Source organism: Haliotis cracherodii, unplaced genomic scaffold (genome assembly GCF_022045235.1).
Source record: "Haliotis cracherodii isolate W230 unplaced genomic scaffold, xgHalCrac1.p SCAF_8, whole genome shotgun sequence".
Classification (NCBI taxonomy): Eukaryota; Metazoa; Mollusca; class Gastropoda; order Lepetellida; family Haliotidae; genus Haliotis; species Haliotis cracherodii.
In genome coordinates, this window is record NW_027266341.1 from 20,139,261 (window position 1) to 20,167,211 (window position 27,951).

The following is a 27,951-nucleotide window of genomic DNA, read 5'->3' on the forward strand; positions in this document are numbered from 1 at the left end:
GTTAAACTGCAGCATGGTATCTCAGTGAGCTAGCACTATAAATCGGCATCAGTCTGGACTAGTACAAGCAGCCACACACACACACACACACGTGCATGCACGTCGCTATATTAGTGAAATAATCTTGGACGCGACGTTAAACCACATTTCACCTTCTGTAACATAACATGGTTAAACATTATCACTTTTCTCGATCTCAAATTTAGTGAGATGGCAACAACTTTGACACTGTGGTGGCATGTGGTCCTGTTCACAGCACATGGGTCACAGGCGAAGTGAAAGAATGTTGTCCTTCTCCACACTGATGCACATGTAGCACATGTGTCACCTCAGTCAAGTGACATTGTTCGTAATATGCCTCTTTTCACCCAGCAGTGAATGGGTACCTGGTAACCTTCCAGCACCTTACAGGCTGCTTGGGTAAAATACTCCTCAGGGAGCTGAGAATGAATATTGAGTGCATATTGATTCATTGACTGGAGTAATAATGTTCAAGAGCTTAGAGCATGGAGTACAGTGCTATATAAATGGACTAATGGACAACTAATGCTTTAGATTTTTAGTCTATTTTGATTACAGCGAATTAGAATTAAAAACACTAGGTGCCCATTTTATATAGGCAAGTTTAGAAAAACTTTTTTGTTCAAATTTGAGATTCATAAAAAGTTTCTAGTTTCTTTATTTCAGAGAAATTTGGAAATGGTAATTTAGCACTTCTTTCAATGCCCTAATGTAAAACTAAGCTTTAAAGCCTCTTCATTTTTATTGGTCCTGTTATTAGTAAAATACAAGTTACCTCTACAAAGCCATAACATTAGTTATAACAGTATTAACATAAATTGGGAAATGTTTATTTCCCTTCGGGAATTTATACTGACATTTGCTGCGGACTTGGGTCCAAATATCGGCCTCTGGGCCGGTCCAGATAAATCCTTGCAATCAGGAATCATTATGACAGAATTCCTTCAATGATCCCCCCGGAATCTGTACACATATTTACATTGTTATAGTCTCCTAAAGCTTCCGTCTTCCTTTGAAGTGTTTGCCTGATAACCCTGACATGCAACATGGTGATTGCCGCTGTGATGTGCATTGATTTATACATTGACCGTATCCAGTATTGTCAGATGAAGGCGGGACGCTGTTGTGAGTCACTGTGTCATGTTTGTGACATGAAAAAGGTGAGGTGAGGGAAAGTGGGGTTTAATGTTGCGTCCAAGATTATTGCACTTATATAGCGACGTACATGCACGTGTGTGTGTGGCTGCTTGTACTAGTCCGGACTGATGCCAATTTATAGTGCTAGCACACTGAGATACCATGCCACAGTTTAACATGAATACCCCACTCAGACACAGTATACTGACTCCGAGCAGACCAGTCCTTGTTTTAGCCCCTTAATACCGAGCTCCAGACAGGGTAACAACAAGTACCATCTGTTAACGTCTTTAGGTATGACGCGGCCGGGGATCGAACCCCTGACCTTTGCCTCTCCAGGCGGATGCTTTACCACTAGACCACAGAGGCGGTCAATTAAGATTCAGATTACATAAGGGTTGGCAAGTTTGTGTTTTAATGCAATATATTTTCAAGAAACTTCTGCAACTGAAATACTGGGTAGAAATACTTATCAATCCTACCTTTAATAAATTGATTCAGTCCATTATACAGCTGATTGAAAAACTGGTAGGCTTGTACTTTAACACCATCAAACATTGCTATGTTGTTGACCTGACATGTTGTGTAGGTCAGTGGTTAGAGTGTAAGTAAAGGACCTGAGTTTGAATCCCACATGGGTACAGTGTGTGCACTCCATTTCTAGTGTGCCCCTGCCATGATGTGGCTGGAGCATTGCAAAAAGCGGCACAGAACCCAACTCGCTCACGAACTCCGTGACACAGTGAAAGGTGTGTGTTATTGGAGTACGGCACAGTATACGGCAGTATATCATTCTGTAGCACGCTGGTAATACTCAGGTCACCACTGTCAGTGTATTGCGTCCACTTCACATACTTTATGACTGAACATTACCACTGAGCCACACCTACTACTGACAGTCAGCAGTTGACACAGGAGGTTGGTCAACATTCTCAAAAAGTGGCATCATTTCTAATTTATAGCAGTGCTTTTTTACAATCTCATTAAAATCAAATCTTAGCTCTCGCTATCGCTGAACAAAGATCTGAGAACATCCCATTAGGGGTCACGTCAGAACGATCTTTCATCCGACCAATCAGAGCATCGCTTACCAGATTATGAAAGTGACAGTTGGAATGTGATTTCTCATCATGCAACCTCGAAAACTTTAACTCCGAACGATAGTTACGGGTTTAAAAACTGAATCCATACATTCTAGACCATCTATTAGCCATTCTAGAATATTCTTTTGTTCAGATTTCAAATTTGGAATCGAGAATTGCGGTAAAGCAGGAGAAAGCTGCCTTCTGATTGGTCATTCCATTGGTCGGTCAAAGCTCGCGCAAGATCGGTCTGACGTGACCCGTAATGGGATGTCATCAGATCTTTGTTCAGCTGTAGCGAGAACAAAGATCTGATTTGAATGAGATTGTGCTTTTTTATGTCTTGAGGGGCGGATGGGTAGCCCAGTGGTTAAAGTGTTCGCTCGTCATGCTGAAGACCCAGGTTTGATTCCAGACATTGGTCCTATGTGTGAAGCCCATTTCTGGTGTTCCCCGCTGTGATATTCCTGGAATATTGCTAAAAGCTGCGTCAAACCATACTCACTCACTTTGATGTCTTGAGTATGACTATACCACTCTCTAAATACACAATGCCATTTAGAAAGTGGTCAAATGTAATAACAAATGTTTTATGTGGGATAACACTTTCTTAGTAAAGTACAGATTCTCTTACTTTTGGTGGGGGGGGGGGGGGGGGGTTGAGTCCTGTCCAGGATTCAAACCCACACTGCCAGAGTGAGGCACCAAATCCCGGATGGGACTCAACCCCCCAAAAGTACGAGAATCTGTACTTTACTAAGAAAGAGTTATCCCAAATATAATATGTCTTGAGTATGTATACCACTCTCCTATGTCTTGAGTATGTATACCACTCTCCTATGTCTTGAGTATGTATACCACTCTCCTATGTCTTGAGTATGTATACCACTCTCCTATGTCTTGAGTATGTATACCACTCTCCTATGTCTTGAGTATGTATACCACTCTCCTATGTCTTGAGTATGTATACCACTCTCCAATGTCTTGAGTATGTATACCACTCTCCTATGTCTTCCTATGTTATTCCCAGTCAACCTACCCATCTGGGTACTGTTAGCCCTTACTGACACCACTCGTCAGAGTAGAGTTGGATATTGGGAATAGTATTGTCCAAACTTGAATTATTTCCCTCAACAGGATTATGAAACTGGGGTGCCATTGCACAAATCGATCTTAGCGCTAAGGTGATCGTAATGCTCATACCTTACCATAGACTTACGCCAGTCGTATCCTTAAGGTTCTTTTGAACAATGGCACCCAGGCCATTCATTGATGGAATAATGGAAGCAATTATATCACCTCATGCCTATTTTACAACCCAAGACTGAAGAGACAGAATTACTGCAGATCCCTGGCTCCGACTGCCTCTACGCCCTCGTCGCCGAGTTTCCCCCCTTGAATTCTAAACCAGGCCTCTGACTCTCTTTGAAACTTGACAGCTGTCTTCCTTTGCCTTATCTAAAATGACATTTTTTATGTACTTGAGGATTTACTTCAAACTTGTCTGTAAATCCTAACACCAAGTTACCGCACCCTCAGCAGTGTTAAGGATCTCATCTCGACAACTAAGCACACAATGGATATTGGTGCAAATCACCTGGGTCGTCGCTGGAGTTGTCATGGTTGGCCCTGTGGACTAATGGATAGGACTCCGATCAGAAGATTGCGAGTTTGAGTCTCATCTGCATCATTCATTCCCACTCACTATTAGAAGGAACCAGGTCGGGTTGATCCAGAGTCTTCTTAACACCATAATTTGGATGCAAGATGACATGTTACAGCATTGAGGTACCTTTGGAAATGATGTTGTGGTAAATTAAGACCAGAAGGGATGTCAGTATTGGAAGTAACGTCATCGTCTGTAAGTTACCAGAAGTGACATCACAAATTACCAGAAGTGATGTCATAGACCTGAGATAGTCGGAAGTGATGTCACAAGAATGAAATGACACTTAAAACAAGAACTGATATCAAAATCAAAGGGAGAAATATAACTGGATGATACATCAGAGCGGCCAATCATGTCAAAAGGATGTCATATTGGATCAAAAATGGAAGTGAAGTCATACCCGGAACTATGATATACCAGAAGTGATGTCACAAAACCGGAAATGATGTCATATCCGCAACTATGATAGCCAGGAATTGATGTCACAAAACCGGAAATGATGTCATATCTGCAACAATGATAGCCAGGAATTGATGTCACAAAACCGGAAATGATGTCATATCCGCAACTATGATAGCCAGGAATTGATGTCACAAAACCGGAAATGATGTCATATCTGCAACTATGATAGCCAGGAATTGATGTCACAAAACCGGAAATGATGTCATATCTGCAACAATGATAGCCAGGAATTGATGTCACAAAACCGGAAATGATGTCATATCCGCAACTATGATAGCCAGGAATTGATGTCACAAAACCGGAAATGATGTCATATCCGCAACTATGATAGCCAGGAATTGATGTCACAAAACCGGAAATGATGTCATATCTGCAACTATGATAGCCAGGAATTGATGTCACAAAACCGGAAATGACGTCATATCCGCAACTATGATAGCCAGGAATTGATGTCACAAAACCGGAAATGATGTCATATCCGCAACTATGATAGCCAGGAATTGATGTCACAAAACCGGAAATGACGTCATATCCGCAACTATGATAGCCAGGAATTGATGTCACAAAACCGGAAATGATGTCATATCTGCAACTATGATAGCCAGGAATTGATGTCACAAAACCGGAAATGACGTCATATCCGCAACTATGATAGCCAGGAATTGATGTCACAAAACCGGAAATGATGTCATATCCGCAACTATGATAGCCAGGAATTGATGTCACAAAACCGGAAATGACGTCATATCCGCAACTATGATAGCCAGGAATTGATGTCACAAAACCGGAAATGATGTCATATCCGCAACTATGATAGCCAGGAATTGATGTCACAAAACCGGAAATGATGTCATATCCGCAACTATGATAGCCAGGAATTGATGTCACAAAACCGGAAATGATGTCATATCTGCAACTATGATAGCCAGGAATTGATGTCACAAAACCGGAAATGACGTCATATCCGCAACTATGATAGCCAGGAATTGATGTCACAAAACCGGAAATGACGTCATATCCGCAACTATGATAGCCAGGAATTGATGTCACAAAACCGGAAATGACGTCATATCCGCAACTATGATAGCCAGGAATTGATGTCACAAAACCGGAAATGATGTCATATCCGCAACTATGATAGCCAGGAATTGATGTCACAAAACCGGAAATGACGTCATATCTGCAACAATGATAGCCAGGAATTGATGTCACAAAACCGGAAATGATGTCATATCCGCAACTATGATAGCCAGGAATTGATGTCACAAAACCGGAAATGATGTCATATCCGCAACTATGATAGCCAGGAATTGATGTCACAAAACCGGAAATGATGTCATATCTGCAACTATGATAGCCAGGAATTGATGTCACAAAACCGGAAATGACGTCATATCCGCAACTATGATAGCCAGGAATTGATGTCACAAAACCGGAAATGATGTCATATCCGCAACTATGATAGCCAGGAATTGATGTCACAAAACCGGAAATGATGTCATATCCGCAACTATGATAGACCCGAATTGAGGATCAGAGAGATGGGTCTAAAACATCTATGATGTCATTTATATGCATAATAACAAATGTAACAGTAGTTCAAGTGAAGGTACTACACATTTGAGATTTGCACATGAAGTTTTCAAGTCCTCTGGAGGTGATGTGATAGTTGGTTTTTCACCTTTAGAATTGGTAATAACTGTTAGGTTATGAAATCACAAGAATATTATACCACTGTCAACTACGCTGAGAGTTCACCATAGCCAGAACCTGCCTATCCCACTGGTATATTCTGGCAACGATGTAATGGAGGTAGAGGATTTGTAAGAATTATAGGGACAATAGATATCATTCTTAGTAATTCTAATTCTGATTGTGGGTTTGAATTCCTGTTTACCCTGGTTATGTTTCTAGGTTTGTCAGCGCCATACCCATGCTCATGGGTTTTACCAAAGTGGTAACGCTGATACCTGTATCACTTTTGGCTTTCCACCCATAATAAGCTGACTCACTCACTCACTCACACTTTAGTGACTGCTTTTTTTTTTGTGTGTGTATATATCAAATATTTTTGCTATTTCAGATACAAGAGTAATGTGTCTAGTTCTCACAGTTGAGCATCCCCAACAGATGAGAGATGAGATGTTCCACAGTGGACACATGAACTTTGACTGCATCCCCCACAGGTGAGAGATGAGATGTTCCACAGTGGATGCATGAACTTTGACTGCATCCCCCACAGGTGAGAGATGAGATGTTCCACAGTGGACACATGAACTTTGACTGCATCCCCCACAGATGAGAGATGATATGTTCCACAGTGGACACATGAACTTTGACTGCATCCCCCACAGATGAGAGATGAGATGTCCCACAGCGGACACATGAACTTTGACTGCATCCCCCACAGGTGAGAGATGAGATATTCCACAGTGGACACATGAACTTTGACTGCATCCCCCCCAGGTGAGAGATGAGATGTTCCACAGTGGACACATGAACTTTGACTGCATCCCCCACAGGTGAGAGATGAGATGTCCCACAGCGGACACATGAACTTTGACTGCATCCACCACAGGTGAGAGATGAGATATTCCACAGTGGACACATGAACTTTGACTGCATCCCCCCCAGGTGAGAGATGAGATGTTCCCCAGTGGACACATGAACTTTGACTGCATCCCCCCCAGGTGAGAGATGAGATGTTCCACAGTGGACACATGAACTTTGACTGCATCCCCCCCAGGTGAGAGATGAGATATTCCACAGTGGACACATGAACTTTGACTGCATCCACCACAGGTGAGAGATGAGATATTCCACAGTGGACACATGAACTTTGACTGCATCCCCCCCAGGTGAGAGATGAGATGTTCCCCAGTGGACACATGAACTTTGACTGCATCCCCCACAGATGAGAGATGAGGTGTTCCACAGTGGACACATGAACAGAATCATCCAACGTGATGTAAGTTGTCAATAATGTGGTTGTTTCACTTTCACAACTTCTGAAACTGAAGCTAAATTTAACTCTGCACATGGTATATGTCCTAGGACTCTGTTACAATTTAAAGAGTTGTTTTCATTTGTGGTCACAATTTCCTATTTCCTGGTGTTTTGAAACATTATTGACCCAGCTGAAAAGTAGTCACTTCGAGAGCAGCATGATCTTTCTCTGTTGAAGGGTGTAAGTAGCTGCCTCCTGCTCTGACAGACAGAATACAGGTACACATATAAGGTACAGGGGCGGTCGGGTAGCCTAGTGGTTAAAGCGTTCGCTCGTCACGCACAAGACCCGGGTTCGATTCCCGACATGGGTACAATGTGTGAAGCCCATTTCTGGTGTCCCCCGCCGTGATATTGCTGGAATATTGCTAAAAGCGGCGTAAAACCATATTCACTCACTCACTATTAGGTACATGTTCATTGACCCGGGAAGACCTGGGTTAGAATTGATATTCAGCAACCCATGCTGGTCGTTAAAGGCGACTAATGGGATCGGGTGGTCAGGCTCGCTGACTTGGTTGATGCATGTCATTGTATCCCAATTGCGAGATCGATTCTCATGATGTCAATCACTGGACTGTCTGGTCCTCACATGATTATTTACAGACTGCTGTCATATAGCTGGAAAATTGCTGAGTGCGGCGTTAAACAACAAGCAAACAAAAACAAAACATGTTCGGAGCACTTATTGTCAGACATAGTTCTCTTGGTCTTCACAACTGCAGACATTAAATTTTATCATTCAATAATGTCTTCTACAGGAGATACATCTTCTTGAGGCAAGAGAGTTAACTGACTTTAATAGTCCAGTTTCCACCCTTGTCGAACTAGGCTGGAATTACTGGACTCGATCTTAGCGCCACCAGTGGCTATTACCAGTTATGTCCCTTCTAAGTCCCTTCTATGGCCCAATCAGATTCCATCTCTCGTATCACTTGCGTTTGCTTTACACAAAATTGTGGCGCCCGGTCAGGACGATCAAGATAATCAAGATATATATTGTGATAAAACAGGTTTTACATTGTGAAATGCATCAAATCACGTGAGCACCTTGATTAAGTACATGAAAAGATTTGGAAAATATCTGCTGACAACGAGTTGGCCGTGCACATGCTTGGCAAATCCTGCAATCAACCGAAATCTGCATGACAGTTTACGAACCGGATTTATATTTCGGTGCACGATTTTGATTGGACTATGCATAGACTCATTAGTCCAGCCAAAATGTAACTCCATAATACCAAGGGTGGAAACTTGTATAGTCAGTTAACTCTCTTGCCTAGGGAAGATGCAGGCGATATTGCTTGGGTGAGATTATGCTATCTGTTCTATGAGATAACAACTGCACACATTAAGTTTTATCACCTGAATTAAGCTTCCACAGGAGATATCCCTTGGGTGATATAAAGCTATCTCTTCGAGGAGATAACAACTGCACATATTAATTTTTATCATCCAAAATTGGTTTGTAACTATTGTTGAAAACATTATAGTTTAAGTGATGTTTGTTCTATGATTGTTCACTAACGCTCGATCTCTAAAATTAATATTTGTGGATGGTTGTAATGCGTATGCACCACCCCCTCTCCAAGCACCCATGGCACATATTACGGCAGACACATTAGAATATTATTTTACAAAATATGAAGTGCTGTCAGTTATGCCCATCGCTCCTCCCGAAGCATAGGCCGCCGACAACAGTCCGCCAGAGTCCTCGGTCCTGGGCTGCCCTCTCTAGTTGTTTCCAGGTGTGTCCCATCTTGCTGTTTGCATCGAGGTCCTGTCGCCAGGTGTTTCTTGGCCGTCCTCTTTTTCGATTTCCCTGGGGGTTCCATGACAGCGCCTGTCTGGTGATGTTACTGACTGGCTTCCTCAGGGTGTGCCCAATCCATCCCCATCTTCTGCGCCGGATCTCATCTTCGGTTGGCAGTTGGTTGGTACGCTGCGACAGGTCTGAGTTGCTGATGGTGTTGGGCCAGTGGATCTGGAGGATTCTTCTCAGGCAGCTGTTGATGAAAGTCTGCACTTTCCTGGTGGTGATAAATATGAAAGTATAGTGATATTCTCTATTATGAGTGCAATGGGAAATGTTCATTACATTACTAATGGATCTCAGGCAAACAATGATAAACAACTCACCAGATGTCACGTTGACAAATTGACAAATAATATTTTCTGTGTACTATGGAGATGCACTGGGCAGTTAAAAAGTAGAGTCAATGTAAGATCATTAATGATGCCAGAGGATGCAAATAACACTGCCAGATGCTACTAATAATGACTGCACAAATATTAATGTTCAATAACAAATGTTTAAAATGAAACAATTGTTAGGCTGCCATGAAAAAATTAAATGTTGATTGAGCACTTTTTTTCTCAAAATTGAGGGGAGCGGGAGGACTGTATTTTTATATTTTTTTGTAAACAAAAGTGCTATGAGAAGAATGCTTTCTGTTTAACTCCCTCTAGGAATGCCAAATGCAGAACATACAACCAACTGGCCAAACATTGAACTTGGCCCTTCTGTAGAATGTGAGTTGTCAAACATTTTTTTTTTTATTTACTGAGAAAAAAACTTTTTATTGGCAATAGAAATGATTGATACAAATGATGTAAAGTCAATCTCCGTTGCCATTGAAACATTTCCTTAATTCCACAATTTCCGTATCCAACAGCGATTATTATAAATCGAGATGTCACGTGTGAAATGGTGCACTCCCAAACTTGGATAAAGTTTCACACTGTTTCAACTGTATTCCAGTTATATCACAGCAAGTATGTAGTGGAGAGCCCGAAGTGATGCAGGTCTCCGACATTTGTCACTTTGGGGAAACCACGAGCACGGGTATGGTGCTGACAAACCTAGAAACATAGTCGGGGTGAACCAGGATTCGAACCCACAATCACAAGTTTCTGACATGCCCAAGGCAATCAGTTGTGGTGCCTTGTACAACTGGGCCACCTCTGCAGATACATGTATGCTACACTCAGTATGTAAAATCAGTCAGTGTGTAAAATGTGACTCACCTAAGCAATTCACAAAAGACCTGTGAAGATTCCGGGGTAGAATAGGTCTTCAGCAACCCATGCCTGCCGTAAAAGGCGACTATGCTTGTCGTAAAAGGCGACTAACGGGATCGGGTGGTCAGGCTCGCTGACTTGGTTGATACATGTCATCGATCCCAATTGCGCATATCGATGCTCATGATCTCAATCACTGGATTGTCTGGTCCACGATTTTTAACAGGCCGCCGTCATATAGCTGGAATATTGCTGAGTGCGGCGTAAAACAACAAACGAACAATTCACAAAATGTGTAAATGTTTCAGTCATCTCACATACTGAACAAATCTGTCCACTTATTTGACGGAATGAGTTTGTCTTACAATTATTAATACTTTCAAATGTGCTTTAAACATCACAATACCGGTAGACTAATTATGTTAAGATTAGAAGCCAAAAAATGAAAAGATATATTTAGACTTTTGCTATGGAGCGGTATTAACATAAGTCAGATGACTCGTTTACCAATCCAGATTCATTTATTGAATGAAAATATGTTTAAATCATAAATAGACAGATTTTGAGTCAATTTGTAAAATAACTGAAATATTTGTGCATTTTGTAAATTGTCTAAGTAAAAATTTCAGTGGTTTTACACATTGACTCTAACAGATGTAGATATAAACGTAGATATAATTAAACGTGTTGGAGCTGCCTACATGCCCTTGATTGCTCATGTGAAGTGAAACCAATCCAATCAAGATTTCCTGTCCAGTCTGTGACATGTGACGCATGATACTGACAGCTGTCACTCAATCTGATGAGTCAAGGTGTTACTGGTCACATGTCAGAAGGTCCAACACCTCAATCTTGAGGGATCAATATCTTATACACAGGCCAGTCTATTACCTATTTTCATTTATATCATGGTTAACCCAATTATTTTGAATTTAACTGACAAATCTGAACAGTATTTTGCGAAGTGCTAATAAAAACAAACCTTATCTTTACAATTGAAAGGATTCTTATTTCAAAACCTGTTCTTGGTAATTCTAATGTTTTTAACCTCAATTGACCTGTGCTTGTGTAAAGAGTTGATTGATTAATAATGGATTGGGTGGTTAACATGGCTGACTTGAAAGACATTGTGCCAAGATGACTCTGATAATTCCATTCACCAGCTGGTTTGCCTGACCAAACACTGTAATTTACCTTGAAAATACCCTAACCACATTTATATATTTTTATTTTGACCTCTTCATATTGTCAGGAAAAGACAACTGACCTGATGAAAACAATATCTCAGAAATTTAATTATTCAAAGTTACAGTTTCCAACACTTTTTCTGAATTATACAGCTCCAATGATGTACCTTTTCTTATGAAAGAATGATATTGTGACACATGATCATTGTTTTGAGAATGGATGAGATTTCTAATTAAAATATATTAATAACCAAACAATTCAAAATTGATAATAAAAGGGCAGTTTGAAGTTTAGTGATAAAATATCTTTCAGATGATTGTTTTTCTTTGCTGATAAGTTCGAACATAAAAAAGAGAATTTAAATTCATTAACACATTCCCTTCCTTACCCATTTCACATTAACTGCATTATTTAAAAAAAAAAAATTAATAATTTTGTTTAAATCATTTCTATAATCACAATTTATTGATCACACTTTGAAAGTTAAAAAGTAAAATCAATTTTCTCCACCCATTTCAGACAATGACAAATATCAGAATATTTTCACCATATGTTACAGATTTCAATATGTTCACATTTTCTAATTTAAAAGGATTGTTCCTTTGTCGTCTTACAAACAACACAAACTGATACTCATCTGTTACTTGCCACCATGAATCACAGACCCAATTTGCCGCGATAATGTTCAAAACTTGACCGCAACATTGCGACCTAACAGTGGTGCGAGTATTGATTTTTTCACATGGCTTGGGGCAGGCTAGCAGTCGAACCTGTTAATGCAGAATTGTTATCATAATGTATGAACATGAATTATTCTAATTATATATGACTGTGCCGGTAGTGTGTCGACATTGGCACATGCTGTGTGCATGATTTAGTCTGGTGCTGCCAGAAACTGCCGCAACATTTTCTGTCTATGATAAGAATGGAATATGGACTTGGTAGAAGCACCCACGGATAAAATACACTGGAGAAGAGATCGATCTGAGTTTTATATACGGTAGGTGGCATCTTGAGTAGATTTTTGGAATTCTGTGTCATGATTGTATATCGAACCTACCATGCTTGTCTTTGATGCAACAAGCACCTGTTACAAGAACCGTTCGTTACAAGATGATGTCTCATCTTGAACATGCGGCAGCTTGCTTGAAGATCTCTCCATCACTTGCTGTTTCCATCCTACGAGAAATCATTTGCATTCTGTCTGAAATATTTCATATTCAATTAAATTTTTTACATGATAGCGCAATGATTGATGGACAATTTATCCCAAACTAATTATCCTTTCGGTTTGTTGTGTTAAAAAATACACAACTGGTTTTGTTTATGAAATAACACAAAAGATGGTAAGTTCTATTTTATTGATTTACTCACATGGTATTGACAACACTTTTGTGTCTGAATTTTTCCTCTGTCGTATGTTTAGTCTGGGTCGTGGAACACTAGTACTTTTGACATTATTGATTTTTGTACAAGGGGAACACAGGGATACTATTTGTCATTGTGTTAATGTCCCAGGTCCTGGGAATGGAGCTGATGTTGTGACGAGTTTCTAGGGAAATATTACATGATTATAGTCCAGGGCAGTATTGTGATGGCTCCACAGTGACAATGCCCTCTAGTAGACTTCAGCTGATGGATTATTTATGACTGGCGCCAAAGCCTTAGACTCTGGTCTGGTCTCATAATGCTATGCCTGTTTTACCAAATAATGCAAATTTTTATCGTTTTTTTTTTTAAAATTGGTGTATGTTGTACCATCATTTGGATTTTCTTACCTTTCAAAATACTATGTTTCTTTTTGAAATGTACGCAATTTGACATAAGATTTTAAGTTATTTGCAGTATTTATATAAAATCATTTAATTGTAAATTTGGTAGACTTCTGAGGTTTTCTTTGGGTCAGTCTAGTTTCAACTGTGAGGCCCATTTCTGGTGTCCCCTGCCGTGATATTGCTGGAATATTGCTAAAAGCGGCGTAAAACCATACTCACTCACTCACTCTAGTTTCAACTAAACCAGTTAAAAGAGTTGGTATCATGGGTGACGCCTTATCTTCTCTTATCTTCTCATCTACAGACACAATATAGCAAGGACACCAACTGCAATGACTACACATTAATTAACCTCTAGGGAAGAGAATTTATGGATGTCAACTTCTTTTTTATGATGAACACAACGTTTCAGAGTTTATACTTACTCCTTCATCAGGTGAATGAATGCTAGGGAGCAGAGAATATATATGTACACGTAAGAACAACAAAAGTATTAAGATAACAAAGGTGGAAACATAACTAGGGAAGTCAACGGTTAATTAGCGCTGATCGTTGATAGCAATGGACAAATGGAAGCCAACACTTAACAGTTGACATGGTTGATTGCGCGTCACTGTACCCTGATGGCGTGGACAGTTGCTCACAATATCAGTCACTAGACTGTTTGATGTAGTCTTGATTATTTGGGAAAAATCTGGGATTCAAACCCATATTTAAATTGCAGCAAGAATAAATGATGTTGTATTTTTGGAAGAACCCATATAGAACCTAAGTCTGAGTTCATTTAGCCAACATAGTAACAATATGTTCGTTTGTCTGCGTCAGACAGATAATCAATATGGTGGCGGAGAAGGAAGCAACAAGTACTCTCCTTTCCCATGCATGATTGAGACCATAGTGATGAATGACTCATTTGTGGCAGTCAGATCACGATGATGTCATCCCAGACCAATTATGCGGACACAAGGTGTCACTCTACACCTGAGGAGAAATCGGTAAAACCTGGTGGCCATTCAGACGTTGAGATGAATCACTGGCGGTGATCACGTAACCTCTGTTGATTCTTCGACATGAATATTCAATAACGAAAGTGCTCATGATCATCAGCAGCTTCATGTGTAACTGAACACTTGGATTGAATACGTTTGAAACAGATTTTTCACTGCCTTTTGTTGCTTCAGAAGATGGAGAGTTCAGTAGGTGAAGTAATACAGTGATTTCCTGTTACTTCTGAATGGACTGCCTCCATGGTCTTGTGGTAGAGCGTCTGCCCAGAGACTGGAAGGTCTGGGGTTCTATCCCTGGCCATGTCATACCAAAAGATGTTAAAATATGGTACTTGTTGTTACCCTGTCTGGCGCTCGGCATTAAGGGGCTAAAACAAGGACTGTCGGCTGGGAGTCAGTATACTGTGTCTGAGTGGGGTATTCATGTTAAACTGCGGCATGGTATCTCAGTGGGATAGCACTATAAATCGGCATCAGTCTGGACTAGTACAAGCAGCCACACACACACACGTGCATGCACGTCACTATAAAAGTGCAGTATGTGACGATAAACCCCATTTCACCTCACCTCACCTGACTTCTGAAGGTATTGTTCATGGCGGAATTGTCCAGATGAACAATTTCAAAACACTTCAAGAGTAACGCTCTTTGTGTGTGTGCTTACGTATCTAGTACAGATATTCACACAGCGAATTCCAATGTGTGGGAAAAAATAGAACAACTTATCACTTAAATTAAAGCTTTTTTAAAATTGATTCAGATTTACTTTAATCACGGACCTATATAACCGTGCTTTAATCTTCGTCATTTCTCAATTTTTGGAAAAAAATTGTTGTTGTCATTTCAAGTTATTTATTTGCCTTTTATCACTGGTTATGGCATTGAAGTCTCCACAGAAAATCATCTGCAACAGATCATTTCGTCAATTAACCGCTGCAATATTCCGTATCTCTCTTGAATTAGGGACATATCATGCTCAGCCAATCAATTGTTTTGGTTGACAGTTGGCAGAGTGGGGTTAGGCTATTACCTGTGAGTGACCCTATCTCCCTTGTATTTTTCTGGTTTTTCTTGTTTTTTATTAATGCCTCACTCAGTAATATTTCAACTGTATTAGGGCTGGGACGAGTCCAAATTTACTACCCGGGTACCCACCCCTCTATTACCCTACCCTATCCGGGTACCCGCTGTAGGTCTCAAGAGGTAGGTACAAACTGTCCGATTGGAAAAAGTTCGATCGTAACTCTGGTAAAAAGTGTTCATTTACATGTATGAAACGATCTGGTGTATACACTGAAATTGACCGAAGTTATATTTTTATTCAAACATATAAAAGTCAGAAGGAATGGGCGTAGTAGTCATGAAGAACTGCGGACAATAGTGACTTGTAGTTTAAACATAGAGGTTTAGATACCTTTTGGCATTAAACAGTATATCACATGACTAACCACGCGTCCGGGTAGTCTTGTAAGTACCCGGGTCATACTTAGTACCCACCCGACCTGAGTACCCGAGTTACCCATCCCAGTCCTAAACTGTATGATGGTGGTCTGTAAATAATCAAATCAGAATTCCAGATGAACAAGTTTCTGAATGCTGACAGAGTAATGCTCTTTGTGTGCGTGTGTCTCCATGCATGATATAGATACCCATACAAGTAATGGGGTTTCATTAAATCACATAGAAATTCTGAATTGGACAAAATGGAAAAAAATAATCACCTTATTTAAAATAGATTCAGATTTACTTTGATATTGTTCATTTTTCAATTGTCTGAAAACCCCATTATTTCTTCATTTCAAGTCTTTTGATGTGCCTTTTATCATTGGTTATGGCATTGAAGTCTCCACAGAAAATCAGCTGCAACAGGTCATTTCGTCAATTAACTGATGCAGTATTCAGTGTCCCTCTTGTGTCAGGCACATACCATGCTCAGCCAATCATTTGTTCTGCTCTCCAGCAGTATTATGCCATAGTGGCTTGTTTCTCCTTAATGATAGTGAGCTCCATGAGACCAAGATTCAACGCTAGAGATTTATGTAGATCAAATAGGGCAGCTTCATATGATCGGAAAGGATTTCATGAGCATGTTCAATAACAATCCCCAATCTACGACGTGTGGGAGAAAATCTTAGCTTGATCAAGGTCGACAAATCTATAGAAATGCATTAGTTACAATTACTTAACACTTTCAACACCAAGTAACCATTTCTTGGTCTCATTGATTTTACCATAAGAAACCATGATGAAATTAACCACATCAATAAAATTTAGGAGTTACGATCGGCCATTTCCTCAAATGTGATGGTGAAATAGATTAGCAATAAATGAACTCATAGCTCTTTAGGAGTTAATAACGTTAGTGTATGATTGTGAAATGAGATCGGAGGAGATGTTTTCTGGTCCCCCATGTATGTTCTGGTATTGATTTTTCAAAGAAAAACTGTAGAAAGCTAGAGGTGCACATCAATAAGAAATGTATTGACAGAGGTTTTTCTTGCAGAGGGGATTCCTTGCATACGCTGTGTAAAGAATGAAATGGATTACAGTTTTGAGACTTGATAGGAAGTAGAACCATACTATTTGTCTGGGGAAAATAACTTTAAATTTCTTTCTGTTTGCGAATTGTTTTAAGGGGTGAAAAAAAAGGACAAGATTTAGTAACTTTCACAGTTTATTCTTGAATGAACATCTGGTTCCTTTTGATGAAATTATTAGTTGCATTATCAGCTTTCTTTGAAGATATTTCAAATTACCATTTTAATTTGTTTTGAAAAGGACTAGATCCAAATGATGCCATAACATTTTAAACTACACTTTTGATAGGGATATTTTTTATTTTCGGAAATTGAACTTTATGTACATGTTTATGGAATGTTTATCAGTGAAGATCTCCTGCCATGATATTGCTGGAAGCAGCGTGAAGTCAACTCACTTACTAGGTCAAATTGAAGAGAAGGCACCTTTTTATGTTAAAGAAATATTCTTATTTTTCATCACAATATTTGGGTTTAGTTTCAACAGCAATTCCATGTAATGACTGTCAACATGAATGACTTTTGATGTTGAGTTGACAGAAGCAGTTACATTTTAGTGACAGAAGAATTTAAAAGAAGTTATTGAGTTGTCAAGGATGCAAACTACCGGTAGTATGTGAACAAGGGAGATAACTCAGTGTCTAACTTCTGGTATCTATGTATTTTTTGTATTTTTTCAAAACTTACAGCAGGTTCATCTGAAGAAAAAATGGCATGGTTTTATACAGAAACCAATGTTGCAAGATCTGTACATACAGCACCATACAGTGTAATCTAGCTTGTATTGCCACCAGCTGCTGAATCATCCAGCCCACTAGGTCCCAGTGGAGGGGAAATGCCATGCTTGATGAGTGTAAATAGCCATGATTGGTCAGTTGATTGCCGGAAATGGCCAATCAGTGATAAACATATTGAGCCATGTGAGGACATTAGGTTTATCTGAGTTGACCAGGCATTGGAACAAGTTAGTGATCAGCGAGGCGAACAACTGGTGGTGTTGCTTTATTAAGGATACAAGCGGAAAATGTGCTGTAGGATAACCAGAGTCATTGTCTGGGCCCAAGAACCTTTGTAATTTAGACTGTCTCCGTGGTCTAGTGGTAGAGCGTCTGCCCGGAGAGCAGAAGGCCCGGGGTTTGATCCCCGTCCGTGTCATACCCAAAAATGTCAAAAGATGGTACTTGTTGTCACCCTGTCTGGCGCTCAGCATTAAGGGGCTGGTCGGCTCAATATACTTTGTCTGAGTGGGGTATTCATGTTAAACTGCGGCATGGTATCTCAGTGGGCTAGCACTATAAATTGGCATCAGTCCAGACTGGTACAACTAACCACACACACACACAACACACACGCATAATCAACACAATCAGCATCATAGTTCCACAAATGTATTTGTTCAAATGGACAAGTGCTCCAGAAATGTCACTGGTTCTACAGAGAATGTTCAGACCGCAAAACATCAGACTTTTGTCAACTTATCACACAGTTTTATGTCAGTAGTAATCAGCCTCTGTTCTGTTAAAGTGTCAAATGAAGGAGACTGACATGAGATGGTAATGTGACTGTTAACCTTCTATCACCTCACAAGCAGTTTGGGTTGTATACCTCCCAGGAAGCTGAGAAAGAAAATGGAGTGCACACTGATCCGTTATTATTATTGTTATTGTTGTTGTTGTTATATATTTAAGAAACATAAATATCCACTGGTACCTCTAGTTATGTTCTGATAAATGCATTTGTCCAGTTGACCAGAATACTTGACCAACTCTAAGCACCCAGCTTGAATTGACCAGATGTGTGACCAGCATGGAGAGAACCCATGGTCAGAATTGACCAATCCTGCATATCATTGTTGTCAAGAAGCCTTTACAGAGTCCATAGAATATATTCCACCATTACCAGGAACTTATCAGTCAGTGCCCCTTGACTCCCCTTACATCGTGCAAGGCAAAGGGTAATTATTCTTTATGACCTTTGCACACAAACAAGTGTGATAATATTGTCATAAATTACCCACTGACCATAGAGCTGACCACCTTGATCTATTGCCCACTTCACGTATTGTCCAGGCATTGAATACGATATGATGAAGCATGGAATAATACTTGGTCCCTTTTCAGGCCTTGTAATCATTATTTACAGTTGGCTTACTATTTATTCATGGTATTTAGACCACTCTGTCCTACTATCAGCCCCAAACATTCATTAATAATTCTGTTTTGTAATGTCAGGGACATAGTTATCTGCAATGTTGGAGACTTGTAACATGAAGGGAGACTGAAGATTAACTTTCTTTACTTATCAGTGGAAAACAGGTATGTTGTCACACAATGTAACCAGCTCTGTGTCTGACTATCCTCAGAATGCCATCATTGTTTCTGAAACATCCAAAGTTTGGAAGAAATGTCTAATGATGCCTTTCCAAATTTTCTTCAAAGTAGTTGCATATTGTGGATATATGACATGTAAGCACATTTTTTTATTGGCTCTCATATGTTCATTTGATTTAACCATGTTAACTCTGAAATGAAGTAACATCTTTGTGAGGCATTTAGAAATTGGAGTACTAAGTAAGGATAAGATGTATGGATGGACAACTTCTTTACAAATAGGAGTGATGTTTTGGTGTAGGTTCTAACATTTGCTTGATAATGGTGTTTGAACCTACACCAAAAAATCTCTCCTAATTTTAATAAAGAAGTTAGGAAGAGAATATATGAATGTCAACTTCTTTATTATGAGGAACACAACGTTTCAGAGTATATGCTTACTCCTTCATCACGTGATGAAGAAGTTGTTCACCCCTATGTTATCCTTACCTATGAAATGAAGCTTAGACTAAAATGAATACAAGGCCAAGAAAGTTTATTTCAAGGCCACCGGCCACAATGCAAGATATTATTTACATGCACATGTAAAATTAACTCACAGCTGTAATATAGCTGGATTGTTGCTGAAAGCCCACATGTTCACTCACAGCTGTAATATAGCTGGATTGTTGCTGACTGCAAGGCCCACTTCTTCACTCACAGCTGTAATATAGCTGGATTGTTGATGACTTCAAGGCCCATATGTTCACCTACAGCTGTAATATAGCTGGATTGTTGCTGACTTCAAGGCCCACATGTTCACTCACAGCTGTAATATAGCTGGATTGTTGCTGACTGCAAGGCCCACATGTTCACTCACAGCTGTAATATAGCTGGATTGTTGCTGACTGCAAGGCCCAGATGTTCACTCACAGCTGTAATATGGTTGGATTGTTTTTGACGACAAGGCCCACATGTTCACTCACAGCTGTAATATAGCTGGATTGTTGATGACTGCAAGGCCCACTTCTTCACTCACAGTCATAATATAGCTGGATTGTTGCTGACTTCAAGGCCCACATGTTCACTCACAGCTGTAATATAGCTGGATTGTTGCTGACTTCAAGGCCCACATGTTCACTCACAGCTGTAATATAGCTGGATTGTTGCTGACTTCAAGGCCCACATGTTCACTCACAGCTGTAATATAGCTGGATTGTTGCTGACTGCAAGGCCCACATGTTCACTCACAGCTGTAATATAGCTGGATTGTTGCTGACTGCAAGGCCCAGATGTTCACTCACACCTGTAATATGGTTGGATTGTTGCTGACGACAAGGCCCACATGTTCACTCACAGCTGTAATATAGCTGGATTGTTGATGACTGCAAGGCCCACTTCTTCACTCACAGTCGTAATATAGCTGGATTGTTGCTGAGTTCAAGGCCCACATGTTCACTCACAGCTGTAATATGGTTGGATTGCTGCTGACCACAAGGCCCACATCTTCACTCACAGCTGTAATATAGCTGGATTGTTGATGACTGCAAGGCCCACATGTTCACTCACAGCTGTAATATAGCTGGATTGTTGATGACTTCAAGGCCCACATGTTCACTCACAGCTGTAATATAGCTGGATTGTTGCTGACTTCAAGGCCCACATGTTCACTCACAGCTGTAATATAGCTGGATTGTTGCTGACTTCAAGGCCCACATGTTCACTCACAGCTGTAATATAACTGGATTTTTGCTGACTGCAAGGCCCACATGTTCACTCACAGCTGTAATATAACTGGAATGTTGCTGACTGCAAGGCCAACATGTTCACTCACAGCTGGAGTATTGCTGATTACAGTGTGGACACCAGCTTTCAAGATAAGATGTCACTTCAGGGAAAAAACTGCTAACACAGCGCATTTTTGTTCTGCACAGTTAATCCTTCATTTCCCAGATAAAATTTCATGATTAAGCTATTTGTGTGGCATTAGAAAAAGATTGGTTGGAATCATCGATTAGTATTGCTACCCTTTGCGATAGCACCAAGCACAGACGCTATGAACAGTCTTTATGTCGGGACCAATACAGAACATCTTACCCACATGATCTGTGACTGAAAGCCAATACCCTGATGAGGGTACACATGGAGAGGGTGGAATAAGTCTATTACCGTATTCAATGTAATAAGCACCCAGGGCGCTCTTAAAATTAGAAATAGGGAGCTCTTAATAGAATTTTGGTGAAAAAAACCCAGAGTTGAAAGATTGTAAATTTTGTGGTTTATGCTGACACCCTGAATGACACACAAAAAAAAGTCTGTGCGGATTATACACGACAGATATATTTTTCCAGAATTGAATTACCCATAATTATGGGTGCATATAACACACGAGTGTGTATCATACACGAATAAATACGTCTTGTGTACATTGATCAATTGGAAGAGATGCCAACTGAGACTGTTCACCAGCCAATATATTAGCAAATATCGCTGTGGGCGCTTATTAGGGCAGGGCGCTTATTACGTCGAATACGGTATTTGAGTTTGGAAATATTTGAGTTTGGGACTATCGAATCAGGCTGCCCTCAGCACAGGTTACCCCATTCCTCTGGCCAAACTCTCTGATCTGACCAGACGGCCTCATTGATTTTACCAAGACTGTATTATTGTAAAGTAAATCAACTGACTTGGACTGAGTTGATCTCCAGAGTGTGTTGGGTTTAGTCAGCCTGTTAGTATAAAGAGCCTGTGTAGGAGCAGTGCCAGTCTAAAGTCACCTTCAGCTGCCATTACAACTCTGTTAGGTCTGCGTAATAAAATTGTTGATGGTAGCTACACAGGAACAATAATGAATAGGTTAAATCATACTCATTGTATTAGCTGGAATTCAGGTTGATGAGGCGATTCCAGACCATTACCCAAGCTTGTTATTAGTAGAAATTCAACTTAGAATTGGCAGGATGTAAGGGCTGCTGACGGGCACTGCTGACCACCTTTGGAGTGTAAAGTTTGGGTGTTTCCAGCTGCTGAGATTATGGAAATATGCCCTTACTGTTAAGTAAATTACTGCATTAAATGAAATAACTCAAATGTATCAAAACAGCACGTGTAAATACCCAGTGAAGCTTTTCCAGCCTGCATACAAAGGAGTTAATTTCCGAGACACAAATACAAGCTAATTTACTTTCCGAGTCAAGCCTATATATTTAGAACGGTATATACATTAAAAACATTTCATTTTTTTAAAATCTTAAAATGTTCACTAATTTTGGAAAAAAGCCAATCCAGTGATAACTAGATGAGTGAAAAAATATTGGTAACCCAATGAAAAATGTAATAACCCAATTAAATCGAAACCCTAGAGTAAAAACTAAATTGCTCAGAAAGTTGTTTGGAGCTGTGAATATAGCAGCTACAGTTAATGCTATGTTGTAATAATGAACACAAGGGGCAGTCGGGTAGCCTAGTGGTTAAAGCGTTCGCGTGTCACATGGGTACAATGTGTGAAGCCCATTTCTGGTGTCCCCCGCCATGATATTGCTGGAATATTGCTAAAAGTGGCTTAAAAACATACTCCCTCACTCCCTCACTCAATAATGAACTGACAGATAGAACAAACTGGTATCTATATCCCAGCCATTTGCTGTATATATGCTTACAACAAACTACAGTTATAACAAACATCAATTTGGTGGTCCCTTTGAGTTTCTTATAACCATAGTTTCCTGTATATGATGGCGGTCTGTAAATAATTGAGTCTGGACCATACAATCCAGTGATTGATGTCATGAGCATTGATTCACGCAGTTGGTTATGAAGACATGCATCAACCAAGTCAGCGAGCCTGACCACCCGATCCCGTTAGTCCCCTCTTACGACAAGCATGGGTTGCTGAATTCTACACTGGTGAGATAATACTGGGACAGGTTCAGTGTTGAGATAATACTGGGACAGGTTCAGTGTTGGGATAATACTGGGACAGGTTCAGTGTTGAGATAATACTGGGACAGGTTCAGTGTTGAGATAATACTGGGACAGGTTCAGTGGTGATATAATACTGGGACAGGTTCAGTGGTGAGATGATACTGGGACAGGTTCAGTGTTGAGATAATACTGGGACAGGTTCAGTGTTGAGATAATACTTGGACAGGTTCAGTGGTGAGATAATACTGCGACAGGTTCAGTGGTGAGATAATACTGGGACAGGTTCAGTGGTGAGATAATACTGGGACAGGTTCAGTGGTGATATAATACTGGGACAGGTTCATGCTCTTGGGTTTCCCCAAAGTGGTAAAAGTCCTCCCACATTAAGCTGACATCCCAAGACATGACTGGAATACTATTAAAAGTGGTGTTAAACTCGCTCGCCCACTCACTCACTCACTCACTGTGTTATGTAAACATGCTTAATGAACATCACTACAAAATCTAAAATTGCTCATGATTTGCTTACCCATCATCTTCATGAGATCTAATGATATGTGTGTGATATAAAGAAATGCGTTGTCAGTAATATTGTGTGTAAGAGATATACATCATCAAAGCAAGGCAACTGTTTTTAAAAACCGGCATTCGTCCACTTATACAAGCAGACACACACACACACTCTGCATCATGTCACTATATAAGTGCACTAATCTTGAACACAAGGTTCAACCCCATTCCACCCACTACCCCACTCCTCCAACAGCCTTGGACAGATATCTCCCCGAGACAGACACTGAATATGATGGTAGTTGTTCAGGATATATTACCTGACCTCGGAGAGGGATCTAGATCCTCATAACATAATGCTAGTTGTATGAGCAACTTATTTATAATAAATAAAACCTCAATACCATTTCCAGGATTATGAAAAATCTCTGCTAAAACCAGAATCAATTGTATGATTCTATTAATTACTTTATGAATCACTATCAGTCAGAGATTATACCAGGTGTTCTTGAAAAGGTGAGTGTATGCTATCCAACCAGTGTCATCCATCATACACACATGCAAAGGCAAGTCAAATGTTCACCTGAAAAAAATCATATGGTACAAGTATAGGGAATAGGGAATTGCATCAGACATCATTTTGGTCACTGATACGTCAACCACAACACGTTTTTAAAGTTTTACTCAGGCCTTGAATGTTGTAACCTTGATATTACTGAATATATTGCTGCCAGAAAACAACATTCACTCACTCACATTTACAGCTTTCACAGGTCAGAAATATTTGTAATGGTCATAAAGCTCTACTTGCTGAAATTAGAAACATTTCCTTTTTGCTAAAATGTAAAATGTATTCTATTTCAATTTCTTCTAATTTAATTCATTTCAGATTCATTACATATTAAATTAACTTCTGAGTGACTGTAATTATTTCCGTGTTTGATATCCTGTCAATGTTTGGGAGGCCTAGATAAGAGAAAATTGTGGAATATCACATATAGATATAGGTCAAGTTTGTTATTAATAAGACATTTTTGTTCAGTTGTAAGAAAAATATAATTATATAAATATGAAATTACAGATTATTTGTTTTGAATAGGATACATTTTGCGTTGACAAATATTGGTATCTATAATATGGTGTACAGAAGTTCATTTCCTACTCATGTTGACCATGCAGGCTCTAATGGCGCTATAAGCTACTGGTGGCAACATTATCATCTGGAAGCCTTCCAAGTGGGTTGCCATTCCCCAACATCCCACATAGTTCCTATTCCATAGAGATTGTCCAGCGCCAGGCAGTGCTATACCATTGCATTCTCCTCCACTGCCAATTAAACACCAACTTCTGATAGCCATTGGTCAGATATAGAAGTTATTGCCCTTCACACTGGCATATACATTGAGTTCAACCTTGGTGGAGCTTATGGACTTTTTATATATTTTTATGTTCTTGGGACCTTTATCTCCACTTTGATCTTGCTGTCCAATTATGATAACTCTTTAAAGTATTTTCTTGTTGCACTCAGATCAATATCATCTTGTGACTTATTGGGCAAGATAGTGCCTTGGGGATATATCTTATCTAACTCAAATGACCAAAGTGGGTCATAGGTATTATTCTTTGTGGGAAAATATCAGTTTTAGATAAGACCAGAGGTAGATTGACAGATTGAAGAATTACTCGAGCCAGGCTGTTGAAGGATATGGACGTAGTCTTGATCTGCGCCATGGAGGTCACCACTGTTGTGGAGTGTTGGAGGTATTTGACGATATTTCTTTCCGTAATGTTACCATAACAACGATCATATTTATGTTTGTCATTATGTTGTAAACTGTAACAGATTGGGCTTGAGATACAAAGGTATGCTGTTTCATGATGCAAGGGTAGGACTTTCATAGAGACTGCAAGCTGGAATATGATTAGTCAGCACTTTTGAAATGTCTGCTTATAGGACTGTAATGATTGATGTAGTGTTGGAACAGAGTTGAGCTTCATGCCTTGATATTTTATATCATGAGGACATGTATGGGTACAAAATGATTTGCAATTATACCACATGTACTCAAAAGAACCTAAAGAAGACCCGATCCTTTCTTACTACTGTATGTAATCTGCCATGACATGACAGATTAACTCTGGTTATATGAAAATACCAGATGTTCTTCTTTTGTGTAGTATGACATGTTACATGGCCTGTGGGGGCGGTGGGGTACCCAAGTGGTCAAAGCGTTCCCTCGTCATGCCGAAGACCTGGGTTCGATTCCCGACATCGGATCAGATTGGTGTCCAAAGGAATCATATGCTTTATTGAAGTGGCCATTTATTCATAAATGGGGCGGTCGGGTAGCCTAGTGGTTAGTTGAGTAGAGTTGTACGATCTGTAACTCATTATTAGGGACTCAAGAGATTTTAAAATCGTGAATTTTATCAAGTTGATTTTATTTGTGGGAAAGTGAAAGTCTATTTGTGCCCTTGTTATGGATTAATAACCTTTTCAGAATTTGTAGTTCCTTATCTTTTTTGCCATGTTTGCCTTTCTATTGGATGTGTTTTCAAGCACCCTGCAGTGTATCCTCTAACAATATCACTGTCAATATATATGGCAACAAAGTGTATGGGGAGAGCCCTATCGAATATTCCTGAAAATCAAGTTTATGACAGATTGTATGTAAATGTAATTTTTATTTTCTATCCAAATTTCTGAAAGGATTTCCTGCTGACATGCCATTATACTTATATATTACCTGTCATTGTCTGTGGGTACCCCAACGGGACACTGCCCACCCACCAATACATCCATCCATCCATCAACCCATCCATCTACCCATCCCCTCATCTACCCCTCCAAATGATCCATCCACCCATCCACTCACCTACCCATCCATCAATCCATCCATCCATCCATCCATCCATCCATCCATCCACTCACCCATCCAACCATCCACCCATACACTCTACCATCCACTCTACCATCCACCCATCCACCTACCCATCCATCCATGCACCCATCCACACCCCCATCCACCCATCCACTCACCCATCCACCCATCAACCCATCCACACACCCATCCACACACCCATCCACCCATCCACTCACCCATCCACCCATCCACTCACCCATCCACACCCCCATCCACCCATCCACTCACCCATCCACCTACCCATCCACCCATCCACACACCCATCCACCCATCCACTCACCCATCCACCTACCCATCCACCTTCCCATTCACCTACCCATCCACCTACCCATCCACCCATCCACACACCCATCCACCCATCCACTCACCCATCCACCCATCCACTCACCCATCCACCTACCCATCCACCCATCAACCCATCCACCCATCAACCCATCCACACACCCATCCACCCATCAACCCATCAACCCATCAACCCATCAACCCATCCACCCATCAACCCATCCACACACCCATCCACCCATCAACCCATCCACACACCCATCCACCCATCAACCCATCCACACACCCATCCACCCATCAACCCATCCACCCATCAACCCATCCACACACCCATCCACCCATCCACTCACCCATCCACACCCCCATCCACCTACCCATCCATCCATCAACCCATCCACACACCCATCCACACACCCATCCACCTACCCATCCACCCATCCATACACCCATCCACCCATCCACTCACCCATCCACACACCCATCCACCTACCCATCCACCCATCAACCCATCCACACACCCATCCACCTACCCATCCACCTACCCATCCACTCATCCACCTACCCATCCACTCATCCACTCACCTATCCACACACACATCCACCCATCCACACACCCATCCACTCATCCACACACCCATCCACCTACCCATCCACCCATCCACACACCCATCCACCCATCCACCTACCCATCCACCCATCCACCTACCCATCCACCCATCCACACACCCATCCACCCATCCACCTACCCATCCACACACACATCCACCCATCCACACACCCATCCACTCATCCACACACCCATCCACCTACCCATCCACCCATCCACACACCCATCCACCCATCCACACACCCATCCACCCATCCACCTACCCATCCACCCATCCACACACCCATCCACCCATCCACCTACCCATCCACCCATCCACACACCCATCCACCCATCAACCCATCCACACACCCATCCACCCATCCACCCATCCACACACCAATCCACCCATCCACCCATCCACACACCCATCCACACCCCCATCCACACACCCCTCCACCCATCCACACACCCATCCACCCATCCACCTACCCATCCACTCATCCACTCA

At 40.7% G+C, this 27,951-nt stretch overlaps 3 protein-coding genes across 3 annotated transcripts in view; 1 reads left to right on the forward strand and 2 right to left on the reverse strand.

Moving 5' to 3' along the window:
* LOC139450840 (inverted formin-2-like) overlaps positions 1 to 7,276 on the reverse strand; it is a 34,711-nt gene extending 27,435 nt beyond the window's left edge. The window contains exon 1 of the mRNA XM_071232675.1: positions 6,483 to 7,276. Within this exon, the coding sequence (XP_071088776.1) occupies positions 6,483 to 7,276 (794 nt within the window). The remainder of the gene's footprint in view (positions 1 to 6,482) is intronic.
* A 1,755-nt stretch (positions 7,277 to 9,031) lies between these two features.
* Positions 9,032 to 25,379, reverse strand: LOC139450841 (uncharacterized). The gene is made up of 3 exons (XM_071232676.1): positions 25,332 to 25,379; positions 17,593 to 17,603; positions 9,032 to 9,407 (listed from the first exon to the last, which is right to left on the reverse strand). The coding sequence occupies exons 1-3, from the start codon at positions 25,377 to 25,379 to the stop codon at positions 9,032 to 9,034; spliced, it is 435 nt and encodes a 144-aa protein (XP_071088777.1).
* The window catches only part of LOC139449833 (tripartite motif-containing protein 2-like), a 70,555-nt gene continuing 55,040 nt past the window's right edge, over positions 12,437 to 27,951 (forward strand). The window contains exon 1 of the mRNA XM_071231384.1: positions 12,437 to 12,586. The gene's annotated coding sequence lies outside the window, so the exon portion shown is untranslated. The remainder of the gene's footprint in view (positions 12,587 to 27,951) is intronic.